Genomic DNA, 22,504 nt, shown 5'->3' on the forward strand with positions numbered 1-22,504 from the left:
TTAAATTAAATACGGTGTATATGACATGATGTTATTTAAATACGGTGTACATGATATGTTGTTAATGTTAGTATGTATTTTTTTTTTTTTAAAATAAAAATCAAACTGTAATTTTAATGGTTGAATTAAGATTTTACTTTCTTTGTTTTTTAACAAAAAAAAATCTAAGTATTTCATTAAGTATAAAGTTCTTACATCACAAAGCATAAAGTTCTACAAAATTATAGTCACATGCAATGAAGTTACAAAGTTATAAATACAAATAAAATTTTTACAATAAAGTGTTATCTATGACTTTCATTTTCAGCTAATCTATGTACAAAAATAGTTAAATAGTAGATCTGCTTCGAGTAAACTAGATCTAAGCCGATGGTAGGCAAATATCCTAAAAATTTATTTAAACCAACAGTGATAGATAACTCCTCACACATGACTAACATTCATCTCATAGTGTAACGCTCCGCCTTTTACAAAAAAGCATAAGTGAAAATTTTCAATTTTCACATGACATTACTACATCATCAGAGTTGAAATTTGGCATCGGAATATTTTTTTTTTTAAAGACATGAGAACATAACAAGTCAGAACTAACTGAATTACCTCAATATATAAATAATATAATTTTTCGTTCTAACATAATATTTACATAACAAACATTATCATATGCGCCATAAGCGGCACTAATAATATGTATGTAATCATTGTTTTAACCTAGTGCAAACTAGTATATAAAATATTACATATTTAAGGAAAGCATATAAAGGTAAGTTCTCTACGGGCATAAAAATAAACGGACTAAGCAAAGTAGTCCATCACACAAAATAGGCAATAGTTAGCCTCGTCTCCACTCATAAAGATTAGCACAAAGACTTTGGAACTCCTCATCCACAACTCCTACACAATCATTTATGTGATTGTGGTTTTCACCACAATCCCATAATGTAGTCAAGTAAGTCAATTGTTTTCAATAATATTATAAAATACTGATTTATTTAAAAATATACAATGCAACAATGTGGTGTAATAACAGTCTTATATGCACAGTCTTATTTATTTTATTCTTACACTCCTTTCATACCATGGCCATTCAATCCCTGTTTATTTAAGCAGCTATATATTGGAGCACAAACTCCCTTACCATGTTTTATTAGCTTTTTCCGTACTAGTAGTCAAAGTATCATACTTAGTACATTGGTCATCTCGACAACCAAGTACATTGACCATCTCGACAGTCAATTAAGTAGCCATAACTTGCCTAGATATTTAAAACAGTGTGCAATATACTGTTCTTATGCATATAATTAAATAAAGCATAAATCACAACATTATAGAAAACAACCACGTATCTTCCTCAGTGAGTAAAAATACTCACAATTTTTTCTTTAAAAGGTGTCCACAGAAATACTGACTATACATAATAAATTAGCATAAGATGCTAATAAAATAATATTATTATCATTGCCACTGTTAATTCTTTATTAAAGTCATTAACTTTATTTATTTAAGACACCATTAATTACTAGGCCAATGCATTATAACTGTCTTTATATTTGTTTATAAATAAAATTAGGTAGAATAATTTCATTTACGTCAATTATATATTTAAATATAAATGGACAGCAACAACATAAATATTAATATTTCATAATCTAAATCGGGTAAAATAACGATATTAACGTATTAAATACCTAACAACATTTTAAAACAGTTGGATGGGATAACAGCGTTTTAGAAATATTTTAGTTGTCAAACAAATATGTATATATTTTAAACTTAAATATCTTAAAAATATAAAACCATAATACAATGGTTATGAAAAATTCTAGAAGAAGCTAGAATTATACTTTTTCACACTGATTGAAGGAGAGGCCAAAACTAGGACCTGCTGTCCCAAAAAAAAACAAAAGAAACAAAAAGCATGCCTTTTCTTAAGGAGATTATCAAACTTTACAGAATTGTAAAGTGAATGATCAAGAACAGAGAGTGAAAAACAGAAACTTGCACAGCAAGAGAATAGAAAAGAATCGATCTTCTATTGACGAAAAGCTTAATTGTAAATACATTAGAGTCAAGTGCTTATATATTGGAATAAGCACATGTGCTAGAATAAAAACAAAGTTAACTTGCTAACCAAGTAATAACCTTGTTGTACAAAGAATTACAACTGTCAAGCTAGATACAAACTATCAACTAAAATACAAATGAGAAAAACGTGCTATATACATCAATACTCCCCCTCAAGATGGACTGTGAATGTCATGAACAGACATCTTGGACAAAAGCTTATGGAAAAGAGAATTTCCAAGGGCTTTAGTAAAGACATCGGCCAACTGATTTTGGGAAGAGACATGGAGCGTTTTGATGAGACCAAGCTGAATTTTCTCACAAATAAAATGGCAATCTATATCAATGTGCTTGGTACGCTCGTGGAACACCGGATTAGCTACAATGTGTAATGTAGCCTGGCTATCACAAAACAGAGTGGTAGGATGAGGATGCTCAATTTGAAAGTCATGAAGTAAATTGAATAACCAAAAAAGCTCACAACCAGTAGAGGCCATAGAACGGTACTCGGAATCTGCAGAGGATCTAGAGACCGTTTGTTGTTTCTTTGACTTCCAAGAGATTAAAGAAGTGCCAAGAAAAACACAAAAACCAGTGATGGATCGACGGGTGTCATAGCATCCTGCCCAGTCGGCATTACGAAAAGCCTTAAGCTTGAAATCAGATTGAGCAGAAAAAAATAAACCTTGGCTAGGAGCATGCTTCACATATTTGAGAACCCGATAGGCAGCATCAAGATGGGGCTGGCGAGGCTTGTCCATGAATTGGCTTAAGGTTTGGACCGAATAAGCCAAATCTGGCCGAGTAAGAGTTAAGTAAAGAAGACGACCAATAAGTCTTCTATAAGAGGTAGGATCAGCCAAAAGAGTACCATGATCTCAAGAAAGTTTCAAATTCTGTTCCATGGGAAAAGAAACGGTTTAGAAGCCAATAAACCAGAATCTTGTAATATTTCTAAGGCATACTTTCTCTGTGAAACAGAAATGCCCAAGGAAGAATGAGCAATTTCAAGACCCAAAAAATACTTGAGTGAACCAAGGTTCTTGAGACAAAACTTAGCATTCAAATCTGTAATAAGAGAAGTAACTGTTGCAACATCATTGCTAGTAATAGCAATATCATCAACATACACCAATAAACCAATGAAGAGAGAATCCTGAACTTTAGTAAACAAAGAGTAATCCGCTTTGGATTGAGAGAAACCAAGATCAAGCAAGGCAATGGAGAGCTTAGAGAACCACTGTCTAGAGGCTTGTTTCAAACCGTAGAGAGACTTGGTTAACTTGCAGACTTTAGACTCCCCCTTACCCTTAAAGCTGGGAGGTCAAGTCATGTAAACATCTTCTTCTAAGTCTCCATGAAGAAAAACATTGTTGACATCAAGTTGATGCAACACCCAATGCTTAGCAGCTACAACAGCAAGAAAGGTCCGAACAGTACTCATTTTGGCAACATGTGAAAAAGTTTCATGATAGTCTAATCCTTCACTTTGAGTGTACCCCTTGGCAACAAGACGGGCTTTGTACCTTTCTATGCTACCATCAACCCGATATTTGATTTTATAGACCCATTTACAGCCAATGGCATGCTTGGTTGGGGGTAAATCAGTGACAATCCAAGTGTTGTTGGCTTCAAGTGATGCAATTTCTTTGGTCATGGCATCACGCCAATGTGAATGTTTAACCGCTTGATGGTAAAATTGTGGCTCAACATCAGAGGAAATGGAAAGACAAAAACGTTTATAGAAAGGAGAAATATGATCATAAGAAAACGAAGAAGACAGAGGGAAAGAGATACCTGAAGATACTGCTGAAACTGAATCTGAATCCTTAGAAGTAGAATGGGGTAAAACAGAAGCTATGTGACAATGATACTGCTGCAAATAAGCTGGAGGATGCCGAATTCTGTTTGATTTTCGAAGGTTATCAGTAGAAACTATGGGAGGGATATCAGAAACTGTAGGAGAATCTGCTATAGGAGAATCTGTGGGAGAAATATCAAAAATTATAGGAGAAGGTAGAGGAGAATCTGGTATAGGAGAATCCGAATCAAAAACAGAATCATCAAAAATAGGAAAGGATACAGAAACAAGATCATTAGTAATGGAAGATAAAAGGGAAGAAGAAGCAAATGGAAAAATGTTTTCATGAAAGATAACATTCCTAGAAATGAAGACAGATTTGGTTTGAAGATTGTAAAGCTTGTAACCTTTAGTGGCATAAGGATAGCCAATAAAGATACAAGGAATAGCACGGGCATCAAACTTAGTTCGATTTCGAAGCAAAGTAGAGGCATATGCTAAGCAACCGAAAACCTTGAGATGAGAATAAGAAGGTGGTGTGGAAAACAACAATTCATGAGGTGATTTATTTGATAGATTAGGAGTTGGAATTCGATTAATGAGGTGAGTAGCAGTAAGGACACAATCAGCCCAAAAATCCAAAGGTAAATGAGCTTGAAACCTCAAGGACCTAGCCACATTTAAGAGGTGTTGATGTTTCCTCTCAACAACAGAATTTTGTTGAGGAGTTTCAACACAACTTAATTGGTGTATAGTCCCTTGTTGAGCAAAGAAATCTGTCATTTGGAATTCAGCACCATTGTCAGATCGTAGACACTTTATTCTAAGCTGAAATTGAGTGAATATTAGTTGAAAAAAGGCTTGAAGTACAGAACATGTTTGTGATTTGTGTTTTAGAACATGCACCCAAATAAAACGGCTAAAATCATTAATAGTGAGAAAGAAAGTAGCACCATTTATTGATGTGGTGGAAAAAGGTCCCCAAATATCACAGTGTATCAAATCAAAAGGAGAATGAGAAACATAAATGCTACTTGAAAAAGGTAGCTTGTGCTGTTTTGCAAGGGGACAAACTATACATACATTTTTAGAATCACAAGGAATAAAAGGTACAAGCTGATGTAACAAACTTATTCTAGAAGAAAAAGGATGTCCTAAACGAAAATGCCAAACATCAGCATGTGAAGAAGTCTTGATTGCAGAGGAGAAAGTCTGAGATTGGAGTGGAAGCAATTGAGAATTGTTTGCTGCAAAAGATGAAATAGGATTCTCCAGCTTGGAAGAATGCATCAAGTAGTATAATCCATGGTGCTCCTTACCCACCCCAATCGTTTTCCAAGTGCTCAAATTATGTATAAAGCAATATCCAGAAAAAAAAAAAAAAAAAAAAAAAAAAAAAAAAAAACAAAACAACAGCAGATTTGCTAAATGAGTTTGCTGGCAGAAAGAAAATTGAAAGTGAAAGAAGGCACACACAAAACATTAGTAAGAATGAGACTCTCAGAAACTTGTACAATGCCTATATGAGTAACAGAAGCAAAAGAACCATTAGGCAATTGTACACATGTGGAAATAACATCAGTTATTTTAGTGAAAAAGGAAGGAGAACAGATCATGTGATTTGTAGCTCCTGTGTCAATTATCCAAGGAGGCTTTTTGGAAGGATGATGAGAAAAACTGGAAGAAAAAACAGAATGTATTGGATAAAGAGAAAAAATACCATAATTGGACGGACCGGTTATCTGAGTGTGCAGATTGGCAGCAGAATGAGCAGAAGCAATGGGAACACCATTCGAACCGGAAGGTTGACCAGCAGATTGAGATTGAATGAAAGCCATCAATTGTTGACACTGTTCAAGGCTAATAGGTAACTTTGAAGATGAGCATTCAGTCAAGTCCAATTCTTGAACCTGATTAGCAAAATGTGGAGAAAACTTATTCTTGGTGAATTTAAAGCCAGGAGGGAATCCATGTATCCTGTAACATTTATCAATCGTATGACCCGTGATACCACAATGAGAGCAAGTTGGTTTCTCCTTACGGTTGGTAAACTTGTTGAACTTCTTCTAAGGTGCAGCATCAACCTTTGTCATGAGAGCAGCAGTCTCATGAATCAAAGGATTAACAGAGATTTCCTTTTGGCGTTCCTCTTGGACAATCAGAGATAAAACTTTATTGATCGGAGGAAGAGGATCATTGAGAAGAATTTGACATCGGATATGAGAATAGGAATCATCAAGGCCCATCAAAAATTGAAAAACATGATCTCTGTTATTTTTTTCATGGACAAAACGTATGCCTCCACACGTACAAGAAGGAATTGGATCATAGTTGTTGAGCTCATCCCAAATACTCTTAATTCGAGTAAAATACTGACTCAACGATGAGTTTTCTTGTGAGAGAGTGGTGAGAATTTTCTGAAGTTGAAAAATTCTTGGACCATTACCTTGAGAGAATCGATCCTTCAAATCTTGCCACATCTCCTAACAGGTAATGATATAAATGATGCTTGAAGCAATGTCCTTTGACACAGAATTGAGAATCCATGCAATGATCATGTTATTGCATCTTGTCCAAGCATGATGCAGAGACTCATCTTCAGGAGATAGCTTTGGCATAGAGCCATCGATAAACCCTAGCTTGTTCTTCACGGTTAGGGATACAATCATGGAACGACTCCATGTATTGTAATTCTCTCCGGTTAAAGGCTGAGAAACCAGGACATTACTTGGATTGTCGCCATTGTGCAGAAAAAATGGACTTGTAGGATTGTCATTGAAAGAAGAAGAAGAAGAAGAAGAAGAAACCGCCATTGATGAAACAAAATCAATAGAAATTTTAAGAATGAATTTTGATGAACGAAATTGAAAAGAATTGAATGAACTTTCACAAATTTGTGAAAAGCTTTGATACCATATCAAACTTTACAGAATTGTAAAGTGAATGATCAAGAACAAAGAGTGAAAAACAGAAACTTGCACAGCAAGGGAATGGAAAAGAATCGATCTTCTATTGACAAAAAGCTTAATCGTAAATACATTAGAGTCAAGTGCTTATATATTGGAATAAGCACATGTGCTAGAATAAAAACAAAGTTAACTTCCTAACCAAGTAATAACATTGTTGTACAAAGAATTACAACTGTCAAGCTAGATACAAACTATCAACTAAAATACAAATGAGAAAAATGTGCTATATACATCAATAGAGATTCCCAATACTTCTAGAGACCAAAAAGAGAAAATGAAGCTTACTAAAAGAAATAAAAACCTAGAAGAAGAGATGCTTACCGATTGTGAAAACAGAGAGTGTTCTAACTTCTACTTCTTTTGTTTTCACCTTCCAAGAGCTACTGGACAACAGTTTTAGGATCAGTATTTTTTTAAGAGTATTCTTGTTTTGTTTTGGTTCTTAGAAAATAGGTGGGCTGTCGAGAGAAATGTGTAGTTTTGCCTCTGTTCTGTTTTGTTTCAAGGAGCCGAGAATTGAAGTTTTTTCTGCCTCTGCTCTGCTTTGTTTCAAGGAGCTGAGAAAGGGAACAGATATGGTCCCTGCTTTGGGTTTCGACTCTGCACTGAATGAGGGAGAAGGAAGACGAATTGTGGAGAGTTTTTGCAAGAGGGAGTTCCGGTTTTTCTTTGAGGTGTGAAGAGGTAAGGTTCCATTTATGGTTTCTTTTCTTTTCTTAACCAAAAACTAAACACATGAGGAGAAAAAAGAGAGAGGGCTGTTGCAGAGAAAGAGAAAGCTTGAGATGCAGTGCTTCTGCTGCAAGAGATTAAAAAAAAAAAAAAACACAGAGAAAGTTTAGAGAAGAGGAAGATGCGTGAGTTGAAGAGGAGCTGCATCTCCTTTTATACCCGCATGGAAGGTCTGGATTCATTTGGGTCTGATCAAAGGCTGAAGTTGCAACAGGTATGATGAGTCACCAACGAAGATAAGGAAGAACCATTAGCTTCCTAATATCTATTATCTCTACGTAACTAGAATTGAATCCTAACTAAATGACTGTAAACTAAGTTTGCTAAGTCATTTCTCTTATCTTCTAACGTCTCAGGTCTGGGCTGGGTTAGATTTCAGTTTAAACGTGTAAATGAAAATGCTATACGTAAGTCTGGGTTAGCTTGGTTTATGTGAATTCAAGACAATTATGGGTTATCTTTAAAAAGAAAAAAAAAAAGAAAAAAAAAAAAGGAAGAGACAATTATGGGTTGTTATTTAATACCGGGTAGCAATAGCAAAACAATTGCACAACTCAATCACTCACATGGGGTGGGGCTTACCACCACACATGTGAGTGATAGTTGTATAGGAATTGTGTAAGTTTGGATTAGCCATGCTAAAAATTAGTTTTACTATTTAAGATTTTATTGGAATATTTAATCTTATATATATATATATATATCTATTATTAGGTCTTAAATTATATTTTAAGACGTTATATTGTAAATCTTAAAATATGGGGCACTAGATCTAAATCACCCATGAAAACAGATCTAAAGAGAAGAAAACTCATATTCAAAACAAAAACACAACTAACAAACAACAGCAGCAGTCAGGGAGAAGATGAACAGCACAAGACAGAGGTAGATATGGTTGGATACATAGCGAAGAGACAAAAATTGTTGATCTGATCGGAGAATACCTACAACCAAAAGAAAAAACCAGAATGAGAGAGGGAGGATAAGAGCTGGGAGTATGCTTTTTCCTCTTCTCAGATCTATTTTCTGATGGGTGAAGTGTAAGGTCGGCTACATAGGAAAGACTTATTTTCACAGTACACCATTTATTGAATCAAGATTTTACTAATGTTAACTATGTTTTTTAAAATTATGCTTTTATCAACTACATACATTTGGATATTTTTATTTTAACTGCATTGGTTTCGAATAATAATAATAATAATAATAATAATAATATTAATAATAATAATAATAATATTATTATTATTATTATTATTATTATTATTATTGAGACTTGCGTCGAAATTCATGGGAAAATTGGGTTTTAGAAAACAGGTTGGGTCAATCAGTCAGGTTAGAGTCGTTAGACTTGAAAAAAAAAAAAAAAAAAAAATTGCCATAAACCGCTCAAACATAAATCTAAAAAAAGAATTGGATTTTTGGGTTACCCAAACAGTGATGTTTGGCTGCATATCAATCCATCCAACAAAAAAAAATTAAAATAAATTGTTCATATGATCCTCTTTTAAAAGTAATGTTATAAAAATGGTACATACCACAAATTCTAATAGAAGTGTTCAAATTGTAAAGTAGAAGATCATAATAAGAAACTTTTGCTAGTTTCTCTCTTTTTAGATAGAGAAGTTCTCCTTTCTCTCTAAGAGTAGAAGTAGTCCATCCTCCTTTTAAGGCTTTCTGCCGCCTACTGCGATTTTTTCGGGGGAGGAGGGATAGAGTTTGTTCCCTCCCTCCTTTTCATTTCCCTCTTCTATGGTTTTTCACCTTCCTTCCGGTTTTTTGGTTTTTTCTCACCCTCTCCAGCAATGACATTCCCTCTTCACCTCCTCTTCATTCCTCCGCCTCCATCTTGCCGCCCTTAGCCTCGCTGTCCACCATCTCTGCTCCATTCCCAGCCGACAATTTGCACACCGAAATTATTTGAAGACAAGAGCTTGGTTTTCTAAACCTAGATCTTGTCTCTTCGGTCTATTTCCCCCATTGACATGCTACCTTCGGCCTCTCCCCTTCTTGGCGTCCCTCTCCTGTAACGGATATATTAGTTAATGGGCTGCCTTAATAGTTTAATGGGCCTTTTTGCCTTGAGCCTTATTAGTTAGTGGCTTATTAGTTTAATGGCCTTTAGGTAGGTCTATATAAACAAGACTAGGTAAATGTTTTAGGCATGAAAATTGGTATCCAGTCTTTGGCTGAAAATGGAGGGGGAGTACCTCGAACCACTCATGGAGGTTTTAAGCATCCTCGAATTTGCCTAATTTCAATATAATATCATTTTCTTCCTTGTTCTTTCATAATTCCTCAATTTCTTCTATTTTCCATTTCTATTTCCAATTTCTTCTTACAATTCTCAATCAAAAACCCTAGAATTCCTAAACAGTAAATAAACCTGTTACAATTGGTATCAGAGCCAGGTTCACTGATTTTCTATTTTGTTCATTTCCAAACCCTAGATCTATGGATCTTCACCATTTTGATGGAAAAAACCTCTTGGTTTGGATGTTCCAGCTTCAGCAAAATTTCCTCTACTACAATACCCCCAACGATCTTCACAAATATATGATGGCCTCATATTACATGGAAGGTGAGGCTCTCGATTGGTTGGTAACAATGGAACGGGGTGGAGTTTTTACAATGGATGCTGATTGGGAGAATTTTGTGCGTCTCATTCACCTTCGATTTGGACAAGAATCGGAGGACCAACAATGTCAGCAACTCAGTGATTTCATGGCAAATTGTGAGCAAGTCCATAAAGGAGAAGAGGAGAAAAGCGAAGACGGAGCCACAGAATCGGTTGGAGAAATGGTTGAGGCTATTCAAGAACACTTTTCGGTTTCTGTGGAAGGAGACAACCAGGAGGGATTCAAGAAAGGAGAAAAGGCAAAGCGAGATGACGAAGCCACAGATTTGGATGGAGATACCTATCACCTGCTCGATGAAATTCCTCAACCAAAAAATTCTTCCATTCCAGATCTGTTTGTTCCTTTTCAAGATGATGAACATGCTGACAGGGAGAAGGTGCTGTTTGCACTCAGACACACAAAATCTGAAGTGCAAAATCGAAAAACTTCCATTTACACGGTGAGTTCCTTTGTGTCTTGGGGTGCAATGGACGACGCAGAAGATGTTTTTGTCCTTAAGCATAGGTGGCGATGGAAACTAGTAGACGAAAATGAGGATGAGGAGGCGATGAACGCGAGCTTTCTACCGGAAAACGCCTCACGAATTTGCAGATTGGTTGTTCGTGAAAATGCAACCAAAATATCAAACACGAGAAAAATCTCCAGAATTTGCAGATGGAAGAAGAAGCAAATACGCTGGCTGAAGTGGACGCGCCGATATGCCTCTGTCGCCGGAGCTGAGCGCGACTGGAGACAGGATGTCCGAGAAGCCGGACTCGGGGCAGACGACTTGGATCTAAAACGAATGAGAAATAAGGACAGGTGGCAGCATCACATGATTTGTTTTAAACAAAGAGAGGACAGCTGGAGTCCATTAAGCTGGTATGCTGCATGGGACAACTAGAAATGAATTAAGATCCCCTCAAATTCTTTGCCCGAATTTGATAGAATTCGGGCAGGTAGTTGTGAGTGAGCATTTATGAGACCCACCTGACCAAATAAAAGTTGGGCTGCCCAACTGTTTATCCGGTCAGGTGAATCTCATAAATGCTTACTCACAACAACCTGCCCGAATTGTATCAAATTCGGGCAAAAAATTTGAGGGGATCCTGATCCACGACAAATAGGACACAGTGGCAGAAGGGCTGAAGTGACGAGAAGAACCTACAAGCTCCTACATGGCAGCAGCAGCAGCATGAAGGTTGAAGAAAATTGTAGAACAGCTAGAGGCAATTTTTTTTAGAAGGGCAGATATGTCATTTACGTTTACTTGTATGCGTTAGTTTTATGTTTTTATTTTGGGCTTTCATTTTTTTTACATAATCCGCACCTTGTGGGCAAGGTGCTTAAAGGGGCCGGTATTGTAACGGATATATTAGTTAATGGGCTGCCTTAATAGTTTAATGGGCCTTTTTGCCTTGAGCCTTATTAGTTAGTGGCTTATTAGTTTAATGGCCTTTAGGTAGGTCTATATAAACAAGACTAGGTAAATGTTTTAGGCATGAAAATTGGTATCCAGTCTTTGGCTGAAAATGGAGGGGGAGTACCTCGAACCACTCATAGAGGTTTTAGGCATCCTCGAATTTGCCTAATTTCAATATAATATCATTTTCTTCCTTGTTCTTTCATAATTCCTCAATTTCTTCTATTTTCTATTTCTATTTCCAATTTCTTCTTACAATTCTCAATCAAAAACCCTAGAATTCCTAAACAGTAAATAAACCTGTTACATCTCCACTCTCTAATCTACTACCCACGCGCCATCATGTGAGATGTAGTCTCCTGACAGTGTCTGTCTCCTTCCACCGTTGCAGTTGTTGATGGGCTTTTTGTTGTTTTCCCGTTGTTTTTCTTGTATTTTGTAGATTATTGTCTCCCAGTTCTTATGTGGTTTGATCCAGTTGATGAGACTTTAGCAACCGTCATTTGTTTCTTATTGACGGATCCCGTCCGATTCCTGACAATACCTCTCCCCTCAACAACCACTTCACAATGGTTGTTGCCTTTACCTATCAAGGCTCCTCATCGTGTCCCTTGCCATCTTTTACCGCCTTATATGACCCTTAAAAAGGTCTTAATCATTAACTGTCCATTTGAAATCTTTAATGGATCCATTACCTACTATTTGATTTTGTTTTGGTATTGTCTATTCAGTTTGGGCTTTGTTGTTGGAGTGCCCATCCCGTTATAGTTGTTCAATCCCTTGTAACCCATTACCTACTATTTGAATTTTTCGTCTTTGACCTAAGCAGATAACTCTGGGGAATTCCGGCCCAAATGAAGGCTGATTCTAGAAATCTAATTATATCTGAAATTGAATTTTGGTAACTCCATTAAAGCAGGCAGTTCGACGATTTACCTGCCACCTTTTTCTTCTGTCCAAGTTTGATGACTGACAAAATAAAAAAAACAAACTTGCATTGCATGATTCTGCAGCAATTATTTTGCAATGAAATCAAGAGGTAAATGTTTCTTCAAGTTCCAATAAGAGAGATTTTCTTGTTCTTAATCAACAAGAATTGATATCTAACAGTTAGCAATTACCAGCAAACAACAAAATAGGAAAAATACCAATATCTGTAAATATCTCATGTAGCAAGTATTCTAGTATTTCTCTTCGCTGTCAGTGGTAATGAGTAAACATTACACACTTTACCAGGAAAGAAGCAAGAGTAAATTTAAGAGCATAAGGTAAATACAAGATCACATTAGAGCACTAAGAATAAGCCCTAGCATCACATACACGAACCATTTCCAGCTAGAATGTTGATGTGAAGAAGATGCGTTCTGGCACAAATTGAATCCATACCAAAGATCACTGGGGATAAAGGTGTTGTAGGTAAAGGTAACAGCTCTAGTATTATAGCCATAGATTTTCACAGTTTCAGGTTTCCAACCATCTGGTCCAGTCCGATAAAGATATACATAACAGATCTGGTAGGCACATGGTCCATATATCTGAAATGTATCTGATGAACATCGTTCGAAGGCCCTCGTAGATGGATCGTCCAGCCTCGGTGCATAAATCTGATGATCAAGTTTTAAAACATTAATCAGAAACACCCATTTTTTGTCCTTAAGCTTCATTGATGGGAAAACTCTGTTCATTAACACCCATTATTTAAAATTTTGTACTCATTTTTGGCAAAGGGATTGCATAATTAAAAGGCTAATACCATCCAACTGTATCAAAAAGTAAACACATTCATTTCTTGCTAATAAACTTGGTGTATTTGGGCAACGGAAATAAAATTTGGGGATTCAGACCTTCATTTTTTTTTATAAATAATAATTTTATTGAAAGAAAAGGACAGAGCCCTCGTACATGAATAGTATACAAGAGAGCCAATCCCATATAGGCTACTACAATCTAAAAAATCAATAAGATCTACCAGATCCGATAAGGAAAAGATAGGAACAGATACAACAACCCAATCCAAAAAGAGATTTCAGAAAAGATGACTTTAGAGAAAGCACGTTGGACTCGCAGTCCTCAAACAAAAGCCGATTCCTTTTTCTCCAAATGCTCCACATTAAAAAAGCATAAATAACTTTACAGATTACTTCTTTAGAATGTCTCCGCCCATGGATCTTCTAACAATAAAGTAGCTCCAGGATGTTGCTCGGCATCGCCCATGAAACCCGGAAAAGTTGAGACCAAGTGTTAGAGATCACTAGTGTATTGGCAATGAACGAAAGAGAAGGTGATTTACAATCTCCTCATTCCTTTTGCAAAGGCAACACTAGTTACCAAGAGAGAAATCCCCCACCTTCTAAGATTGTCAACCATGAGGATCCTACCATTTGCTGGTGTTCATGTTCATGACAAGAAAGCAATGCGAGGGGCCTTAACCTTCCAGATACATTTCCAGGGAAATGAACAATGCTCTCCTCTATAACATTTATAGTAGCTCTTCACTTCGAAACTAACTGCTAGCTGGGATCCACAAAATTCTATCCGCTTTCTCCATATAGGTTTTCGAGTATAATAGATTGAGAAAGAAGTCAAGAGATTCGAGCTCCCAATTCTGAATTGCTCTAATGAAACTCGGATTTCAATAGATAGAAGAGCTGGAGGGATCTAAGTAGTCAACGACTAAAGGCCTCTTTGTTATGGGTTATTGAATACAATTATGGAAATTAGTACTTTAGAGCCACATCGCTGTAGTGCACATCTCCACACCACACGTCATGCCAAAAGCGAATGTGGGATCCATCCCAAACCTTGGTCCTACAAGATTGGAGAAAGACCCCCGACTGTTTCTAATATTCTTCCGAAGACATCCCGTAAGGCCTTTGAGCTTCATCTGAACTCCAACCCCCTCTCTGGATCTCATACTTCTCAATAATCACTTGTCTCCATAAATAATTCTCTTTTTGCCTGAATCTCCATAGTCATTTACCAAGAAGAGCTTTGTTAAACAGCATGATATTTTTTACTCCCAACCCTCCTCCAAGGAATGGGGAGCAAATAGTCTTCCAATTCATCAGGTGAAACTTAGACTCCCTGCCTGAGCCATCCCAAAGAAAGTCTCTATGAAGACACTCCAATCTCTTAGCAATGCCTGCTGGTAATGGGAAGAGGAATAAGAAGTACGTATGTAGGCTGGATAACGTACTCTCAATGAGAATAAGTCGCCCTCCCCTGACAGATAAAGCTTCCTTCATCTAGCCGACCCTTTTTTTTTTTTTTTTTTTTCATTTTCTCTACTACCATCCCAAATAGCTTTTGATTTAAAAGAGCACCCAAAGGGAAACCCAAGTATTTTAGGAGAAGAGAAGAGATGCTACAATTGAGAATATTGACCAGCTTTTCCTTTTGTGGAAGGTGGGACATTACTAGGGGGCAGCATTAAGGATGCCTACCTGGAATCCTGATAAATAACCTCAACAATCGCTCTAAAGAACATCCTATTGAGCGTTTTTGACAATAATGAAAATAATGGGTGAGAGAGGGTCCCCTTGGTGAAGGCCCTAAGAACTACCAACGAAACCATGTGGGCTACCATTAACCAAGATGGAAAAGAAGGTCGAGGAAATACAAGCAGACATCAATTTCCTCTATTTAGTACCAAGCTCACTATGCGCCTTGAGCTAGGAGAGGAACTTCCAATTGACATGGTCATAAGCCTTCTCCAAGTCTTGCTTGCACATAACGTTTTGAATTTCCGATCTAGCAAATACCAGCCTACTGTCCATGCACTCATTGGCTATAAGAACTAAGTCTAGAATTTGTTTCCCACCTATAAAAGCATTTTGGCCATTCAAAAGGAGTGCTCCTAAGACCTGATTCATTCCAATAGCAAGAACTTTCACCATGATTTTATAAACACTTCCCACCAAGCAAATAGGTCTAAAATCCCTAACTTCCAACTATTCGATCTTCTTAGGGATGGAGCAACAAAAGTAGCATCAAGACTCTTTTCGAACATCTCGTGCTCATGGAAGTTATGAAAGACGCGCATGAGATCATCCTTTACTATAGCCCAACAAGAACGAAAAAAAAAAGCAATAGTGAAGCCGGCAGGGCTTGACGCTTTGTCTCCATCCATACTAAGCAATGCTTGAAGAACTTCCTCCTTTCGAAACGATCTCTCCAACTAGTCCGCTACTGTAGAATCTAAACATGGGAACTCCAAGTCATCGTCAATGCAAAGATGAGATAAAGTTGTTTCTTCTGTGAGAATTAGCAAGGCAATGTAAAAATCCAGTGTTACGATCCCCTTCTTTTAGCCAAGTTGCCCTAGACTTTTGCCTCTAGCTAATTTCTTGCTTAAGGGCCACATTCTCAAGATTTTTTTTTTGGCCTTGGCCCTCCTGATTCTCTCCTTTTCTACCAACAATCTTTCCTCTTCTAAACTAGCAAGAACTTGGATCTCCTACCGCAAGGGCTTCTTTCTCTTCTCTACATTTCTGAATACCTCCTTATTCCAACGTTTCAAATCAAGTTTTAGTTTTGGTTTATTAGCTAAACAAAACAGGGAGTGCCGAAGAGCTGATATGAATCCTACCACTGTTTCACCAAATCTACAAAACCTTATGCTTTCAACTACATGTTCTCAAATTTAAATAAGCCTGATCCTTTGGTCATACCTCTGCTATCAAGCAATATGAGAAAGTTATCTGATAAGCAACGAGGAAGAAGGCACTAAATCAAAGTCTGAGCAATGCTCTTCCCAATGTGGAGAAATGAGAAATCTATCAATTTTAGACAGAGAAATGGGATCTTAGTTATTGGACCATGCAAAAGACCCTTCAGCCAACAGAATATCCATCAACGCTTGCTCTAAAATGAAATTTAAGAACTCCCACATTGCAAAGGCTAATTGGGACGACCCAACTCTTTTGTTCGGAAAACGGTTAACATTAAAATCTCCTCCAATGCACCACAAAACATCCCACCAACTGAATACCCCTGACAACTCCTCCCACAGGTAATGTCTATCAAAATCAACATTGGGGCCATAGACTCCTAAGAAATCCCACACAAATTGGTCCAAAACAGATTTGAATTTGAAGGATATAGAAAAAATGCCCACCGCCTCTTCTATGCACTCCACTGCACATTTATCCCATATTAATAAAAGAGTATTACTAGAAACCATATTTTTATCCCACAACTATCTTACAATATTGATGTAGCAATCTCAACCAACCATTGGACCAGTCATTGTTAAAAAAAATAAAATAAAAATAAAAATTCAAAGGTTAGTTAGGACTGACATGTCAGCATTGTGGGATAAAAATGTGGTTTATAGCATTACTCTTAATAAAATACAGCCTAACAGAGAACCACCCCACAAGCTCCGAACAATTCCAACAGTAATTCTCTCCATTTTAGTTTCCTGAAAACACACTACATCATGCTTCCAGTTTTTCACTAAATTCCAAATGTTGGCTCATTTCCCTGCGTTGTTGAGACCTCTAACATTCCAGCAAATGAATTTTAAATTCAAAACAGGGTAGAAGCCTTACCACAGAACCGAGGATGTGGAAATGTTTTGGATGGGTTTCTTTAGAGTCATAGTTCACTGAGCTTGACAGGTTTAGAAGTTCTCTTACCCTTTTCACCCTGCTCCCTGTCTCTTTTTTGAGAGACCTCGGAGTAATGGAATGGTCTTTGTCTTGATACAATACCGAAAAATAACTCTGAAGCCTCCTGCGCAAATCCTTTGTATGAGACCCTCAGGAATTTTTCTAAACCGTACATGGGTCCCCTAACTCAACCTAAAATCACAATTTGTCTCATACTGGGGGGTTGAGATGATAAGGGCCATAGATAGAGCACCATTTTTGCTTGTCGAAGCCATGTACAGAGCCTTCCAAAACAGCCGGTGTACACAGGCTTGCGGGTTCAATAGAGGCCCCTCTAGAAAAGGAAGGAAGCTTGGCGTCGTTCTCCAAAATAGAAGCCGAGACTAAGCGAGAGCCTAGGGAGGACCTATGGCAAAGAGAGCAAAACGATAAATCCAATGCCAGAGGCCCAGCTGTCGGTGAGCAATATTTCAGGATGAAACCTGAAAATTGCCATAATTTTCTAAAAGGACCAAGCACCATAGAATTGGGTTATCTTTTGGTGGCATATATTTGTTTGTTATCTTCGTCATTTTGTCAATATTTAAGATTGGTGTTCAGAACTCTTAAGCTAGAGCAAGGGGATGCTCATGAGGTACATTGTTCTTCTAGAGAAAGGAGTAGGGCAGCATGGAAGATAATTGAGGAGGTATTAGAAGATTCTGATGTTCAGAATGTTTAAAAATTAGTATCTGGGATAGTTTGGTATAGTATAAAGAACATTATCTCCTGATGTTTGATGCAGTATCTAATGCCCTTCGTGGAGATAGAACTATACCAAATTTCAAGAAGGTGTAGGCTTCACCCAGATAATGACCTGTGCAGAGATCAGGAACAGCACAAGATCCATGTAGATGTAAATGAATGGCAATGTGGATACTGTAGAAAAAGGTTTTATGAAGACAAATGTAATGTATTTCTTGTTTTCTGTAATATTGAATACTGAATATAGAAGAAGAATAGAGAAGGATAGAGAAAGGTAGAGAAAGATAGAGACTTGATTAACAAGAAACACAAGCCTGAACACTTCGAGAGGTCCAAAATCTCCAAGCTTTATTCAAGGAAAGCCTAAACTCCATGGACACTGGTTACACATTGACAAATTCGATAATGGATCACTTCACAGTTGTGATAACCCCCTATCTAACAACCCAGCCCACTGGTTCACAGCAACTAACTCTACAGCTCAACCCACTAACTCTATTGGAACTAACCTTCTAACAAGGCCAAAGGCCCCTAACCCAATACCCAATATCCCTTATATTTATCCCTTACATTCCTCACACCTTCAAAACACCTTGCCCACAAGGTGTAGTTTTACAAGAAAAGCAAACTTAAGAAAATTCTAAAATGCACTTAACAAAACACAAAGTACTACAAAAGTACAAATAAAACGCAAGTCTTCTAACTTCACCAAATTGCCACCTGTTTCAACCCATGTGCGTGCAAACCTTCACACTTCCCATTACACACAGACCTCTATGCACACAAACAGAATTGCTCTTCTTCTCAGTTCTCGGTATCTTCAAAAGTTGGAAGTTGGAACGTGTGCTACTCCTCGGAATTGAAAGAATCCACACCGCATCACTTCTAGAATGATCTAATAGTGTCTGACACATTGATTTGAAAAGGCTACCCCATTTCATCTTTCCAATGGCCATTAATGTTCATTTACAAAGTCTTCTTCCTACAGCCAACTCGTCACTTTACCCTGTAGAGAACTCTTCACTTCACATCAATGAGCAAAGGATCCTCCTGTGACTCAAATTTTGCCTCAAGCATCATCCGGTACATGCTATTGTACAGCATCAAGTGAAGCCGCTTCCTGATCACCAATCCCTTCGATCTTACCCTCTCATCTCTCATCAGATCGTGAACAACCAGATCTTTGCTTCGGAAACTACGTTCTTCTACCCACTGGCAAGGTTCCCCACCAGTTTTCCAATGCCATCTATGCTTCCACATAACAAAAATCACACAATCTTTAGTCAAGGATTGGAACACAAAGGTGCTCAAAACCAAAAAATTCTGCTGCATCTTTAATGGCTGGGTTGAAGGAGGAATTGATGTCAGGAAACGATTCCTGATTCCTGGATCAAAACTCCATTTGACACACCAAAAGAAGAGGATACCATCCTCCAAATCTTTTTCTAGCTTTTAACAAACACATACTCTGCAACCCAATACCGCGCCTCCCCGGGTGAAAATTTTTTTCCAACGTTTTTCTCTAACATATCTTCGACGTCTTTCTTGTTTTCTTGAATTATTTTCCGGTCACACGCCTCTTCTTTGTTCTTGATTTTTTCTTGGTTTTCTTATTATTGCTGCCACCTCCCACTTCTACCTTCTCAGTAGGTTGATGGAACCCTTCAAACTCGATGGAGTCAATCCCTGCGGCGCTCCCATTCACGGGCAAATTCCCCGCCTCTGGAAACAAGTTTTGAAGTTTATCTTGAATCTCCTTACAATTTTGCTGAGATGCTGAAAAGATTTTATCCAGTCTATCCTGATATGCTGAAAAGATTTTATCCATTCTATCCTGGATGCTGAAAAGATTTTACCCATTCTATCCTGATACTTCTGACAAGTTTTATCCAGAGTTTCCTGAATAAATTGCTGCAGTTTTGCCTCATTCTCAGCTAATTGGGATTCTCTGGTGCCAACCACCATTTTTCTCCAAGATCGGTGACTAATCTAATACCACTTGTAATGTATTTCTTGTTTTTTGTAATATTGAATACTGAATATAGAAGAAGAATAGAGAAGGATAGAGAAAGGTAGAGAAAGATAGAGACTTGATTAACAATAATCACAAGCCTGGACACTTCGAGAGGTCCAAAATCTCCAAGCTTTATTCAAGGAAAGCCTAAACTCCATGGACACTGTTTACACATTGACAAATTCGATAATGGTTCACTTCACAGTTGTAATAACTCCTTATCTAACAACCCAGCCCACTGGTTCACAGCAACTAACTCTACAGCTCAACCCACTAACTCTATTGCAACTAACCTTCTAACAAGGCCAAAGGCCCCTAACCCAATACCCAATATCCCTTATATTTATCCCTTACAACAAACACCTTGATCGACATTTTGAGAATATTAGCGGACACGCCGACACGCGCCGCCAAGAGGCTGGGGGAAAGGGAGAGAGGCAAGAGCACAAAAGATACTCAACAAATATTCTCTTGCCTCAAATTTTCATTATGTCTGAAAGAACAGGTGGTCATGGGGAAAAACCTTTCGCACTTTTTTACAGATACATGGAGTGTTATTTCATGCACCATCATCAAGTGTGATGAGTATTTGTTCTGCTTGTTGTTATGTTCGGGTAAACAACTATTTTGCATGCTGTTGTTCTACTTCCATCATTCCATGGGCCGAACAAAACCATTATATCCTCTCTTTTTCTTTTTCTTTTTTGGGAGATCTGCCGTTAAGCTTAGGGGTGGGCATCGGTTTGGTAGGCGGTTAAGTCAGTTAATTCGGTCGGTTAACTGACTTTTGTCGGAATGCAATCAGTGAATTTATTTCGGTTAAGCGGTTAATAGGCGGTCGGTAAAGCGGTTAATAGGCGGCCGGTTAAGTTGATAAAGCGGTTAATAGGTAGTCGGTTAATATTCGGTTAACATGGGTAATGAAACGACGTCGTTTTGATTTTTTTAAAGGAAAAAAATAGGATCAAACGTTTCGTTTTATGTTGGTTCGGAATCAAAGGCGGTTCAGTTCGGTTACCGAACCGGCTTTCGGAATAAAATTTTATACCGACTACCGAACCGAAAATTAGTCGGTAGGCGGTCGATGGCGGTTCGGTTTGGTAGGCGGATAATTTGCCCACCCCTAGTTGAGCTAAAGACAAGTCATCATGAACTACAGCCAATTTGAGTTATGGCCTAAAATATCAGGAAAATAATTTTTCAAATTCATTATCTCCAGTCGAATCCGCTTTGATCTTTCTTTTCTTCCTTGGACAGTCTTAAACTTATGGACTTAGGAATCAACTTTTATATATATATAATTTTAGACTATGTTTTGAAGAGAAAATGCTAATACTGCCAAAATTAAAGGGTAAATTTTATGTTAATACCTCAAAATAAACATGATTATCCCATTATCTAGAATTTGAATGACGAGTTCATCTTAATTTTCACAGTAAGTTGAAAATTTGGGTGATAAAGCCAACGAGTTTAAACAAAAAAAGAAAATAAAAGGGGAAGACATAAAAATTCCTCCAAATAAATCGAGAAACTCGTAATAAAACGAACCTGATTGCCGTAAGCGTCGCCAAAAGCAATACTGATCTGGTCTCGCGTGTATCTCGTTGAGGAACAGCTTGTTGTTACAACAACCGTGTAAGAACAGCTTGTCGAACTCTTTCAGAACCAAAATGGAAGAGAAAAGCAAAAAATAAAACTTTAATTCACAGACACAGAGAAAACCCAAATAGAAAAGTCGAAAAAAAAAAGAAAAAAAAAAAAGAAGAAGAATCTTTGGGATGAAACACTCAACCTGGAGATAGCTGACGTTGAAGGATTTGGCAGCTTGGGGCTGTAGGCCGGAAGATTTGGCTTCTGAGAAGATTAAGATGAAGGTCAACTGGAGCAGAAAAACAAGAGCTTTGATCATTTTTTTTCTTTCTACCTTCAATTTGGCACTTGAAAATATTGGAATATGGAAATCAAAGAGTCACAAAAGTCGTGTGGAGAACTTCGAACATGACGCTGTGGCCTGTGGCTGTGGAAGCGTGTGGAACTTGAAAGTTTTTCTTTTTTTTTTTTTCTTATGAAATGTGGAACCTGAGAGTTATTATAGTATTTATGTATATACGACAAAATAAAATAATTTTCTTAAAAAGAAGGTCAGATCTGTCATTTAGTGGACTCCTATTTATTTTTTATTTATTTACGTGGCATGAAGTTATTGTTTTTCTGGCACTAAATTACACTTTCAAATGGCCCAAGAAAAGGCCCAAACAACCACTCTGGGCTAGTTGGCAGTGGCTGCTGTTGTACAAATACACTCACAATGCCTGTCAATAATTTTTCCAAATCTAATTTTAAAAATTATTTTTATTAATTTGAATAGTCAGTTTTTAAAACTATTAAAAAAAAACTCTTTAAATGTTTCTCTATTTTAAAATAAATACAATTTTTTAATCTCTACAGTAACTGCCATGAATACATTTGTGGTGTCAAAAGGAAAAAAGGTTGGCACGGTTCGTAAAAAGTAGTATTAAAAAAATTA

At 37.2% G+C, this 22,504-nt stretch overlaps 1 protein-coding gene across 1 annotated transcript; it reads right to left on the reverse strand.

Moving 5' to 3' along the window:
- Positions 1-12,743: 12,743 nt before the first annotated feature.
- On the reverse strand, positions 12,744-22,043 carry LOC133861845 (embryo-specific protein ATS3B-like). The gene is made up of 3 exons (XM_062297660.1): positions 21,770-22,043; positions 21,526-21,633; positions 12,744-13,211 (listed from the first exon to the last, which is right to left on the reverse strand). The coding sequence occupies exons 1-3, from the start codon at positions 21,884-21,886 to the stop codon at positions 12,888-12,890; spliced, it is 549 nt and encodes a 182-aa protein (XP_062153644.1). The 5' UTR covers positions 21,887-22,043; the 3' UTR covers positions 12,744-12,887.
- Positions 22,044-22,504: the final 461 nt, after the last annotated feature.

Source organism: Alnus glutinosa, chromosome 2 (genome assembly GCF_958979055.1).
Source record: "Alnus glutinosa chromosome 2, dhAlnGlut1.1, whole genome shotgun sequence".
In the NCBI taxonomy this organism is placed as follows: domain Eukaryota; kingdom Viridiplantae; phylum Streptophyta; class Magnoliopsida; order Fagales; family Betulaceae; genus Alnus; species Alnus glutinosa.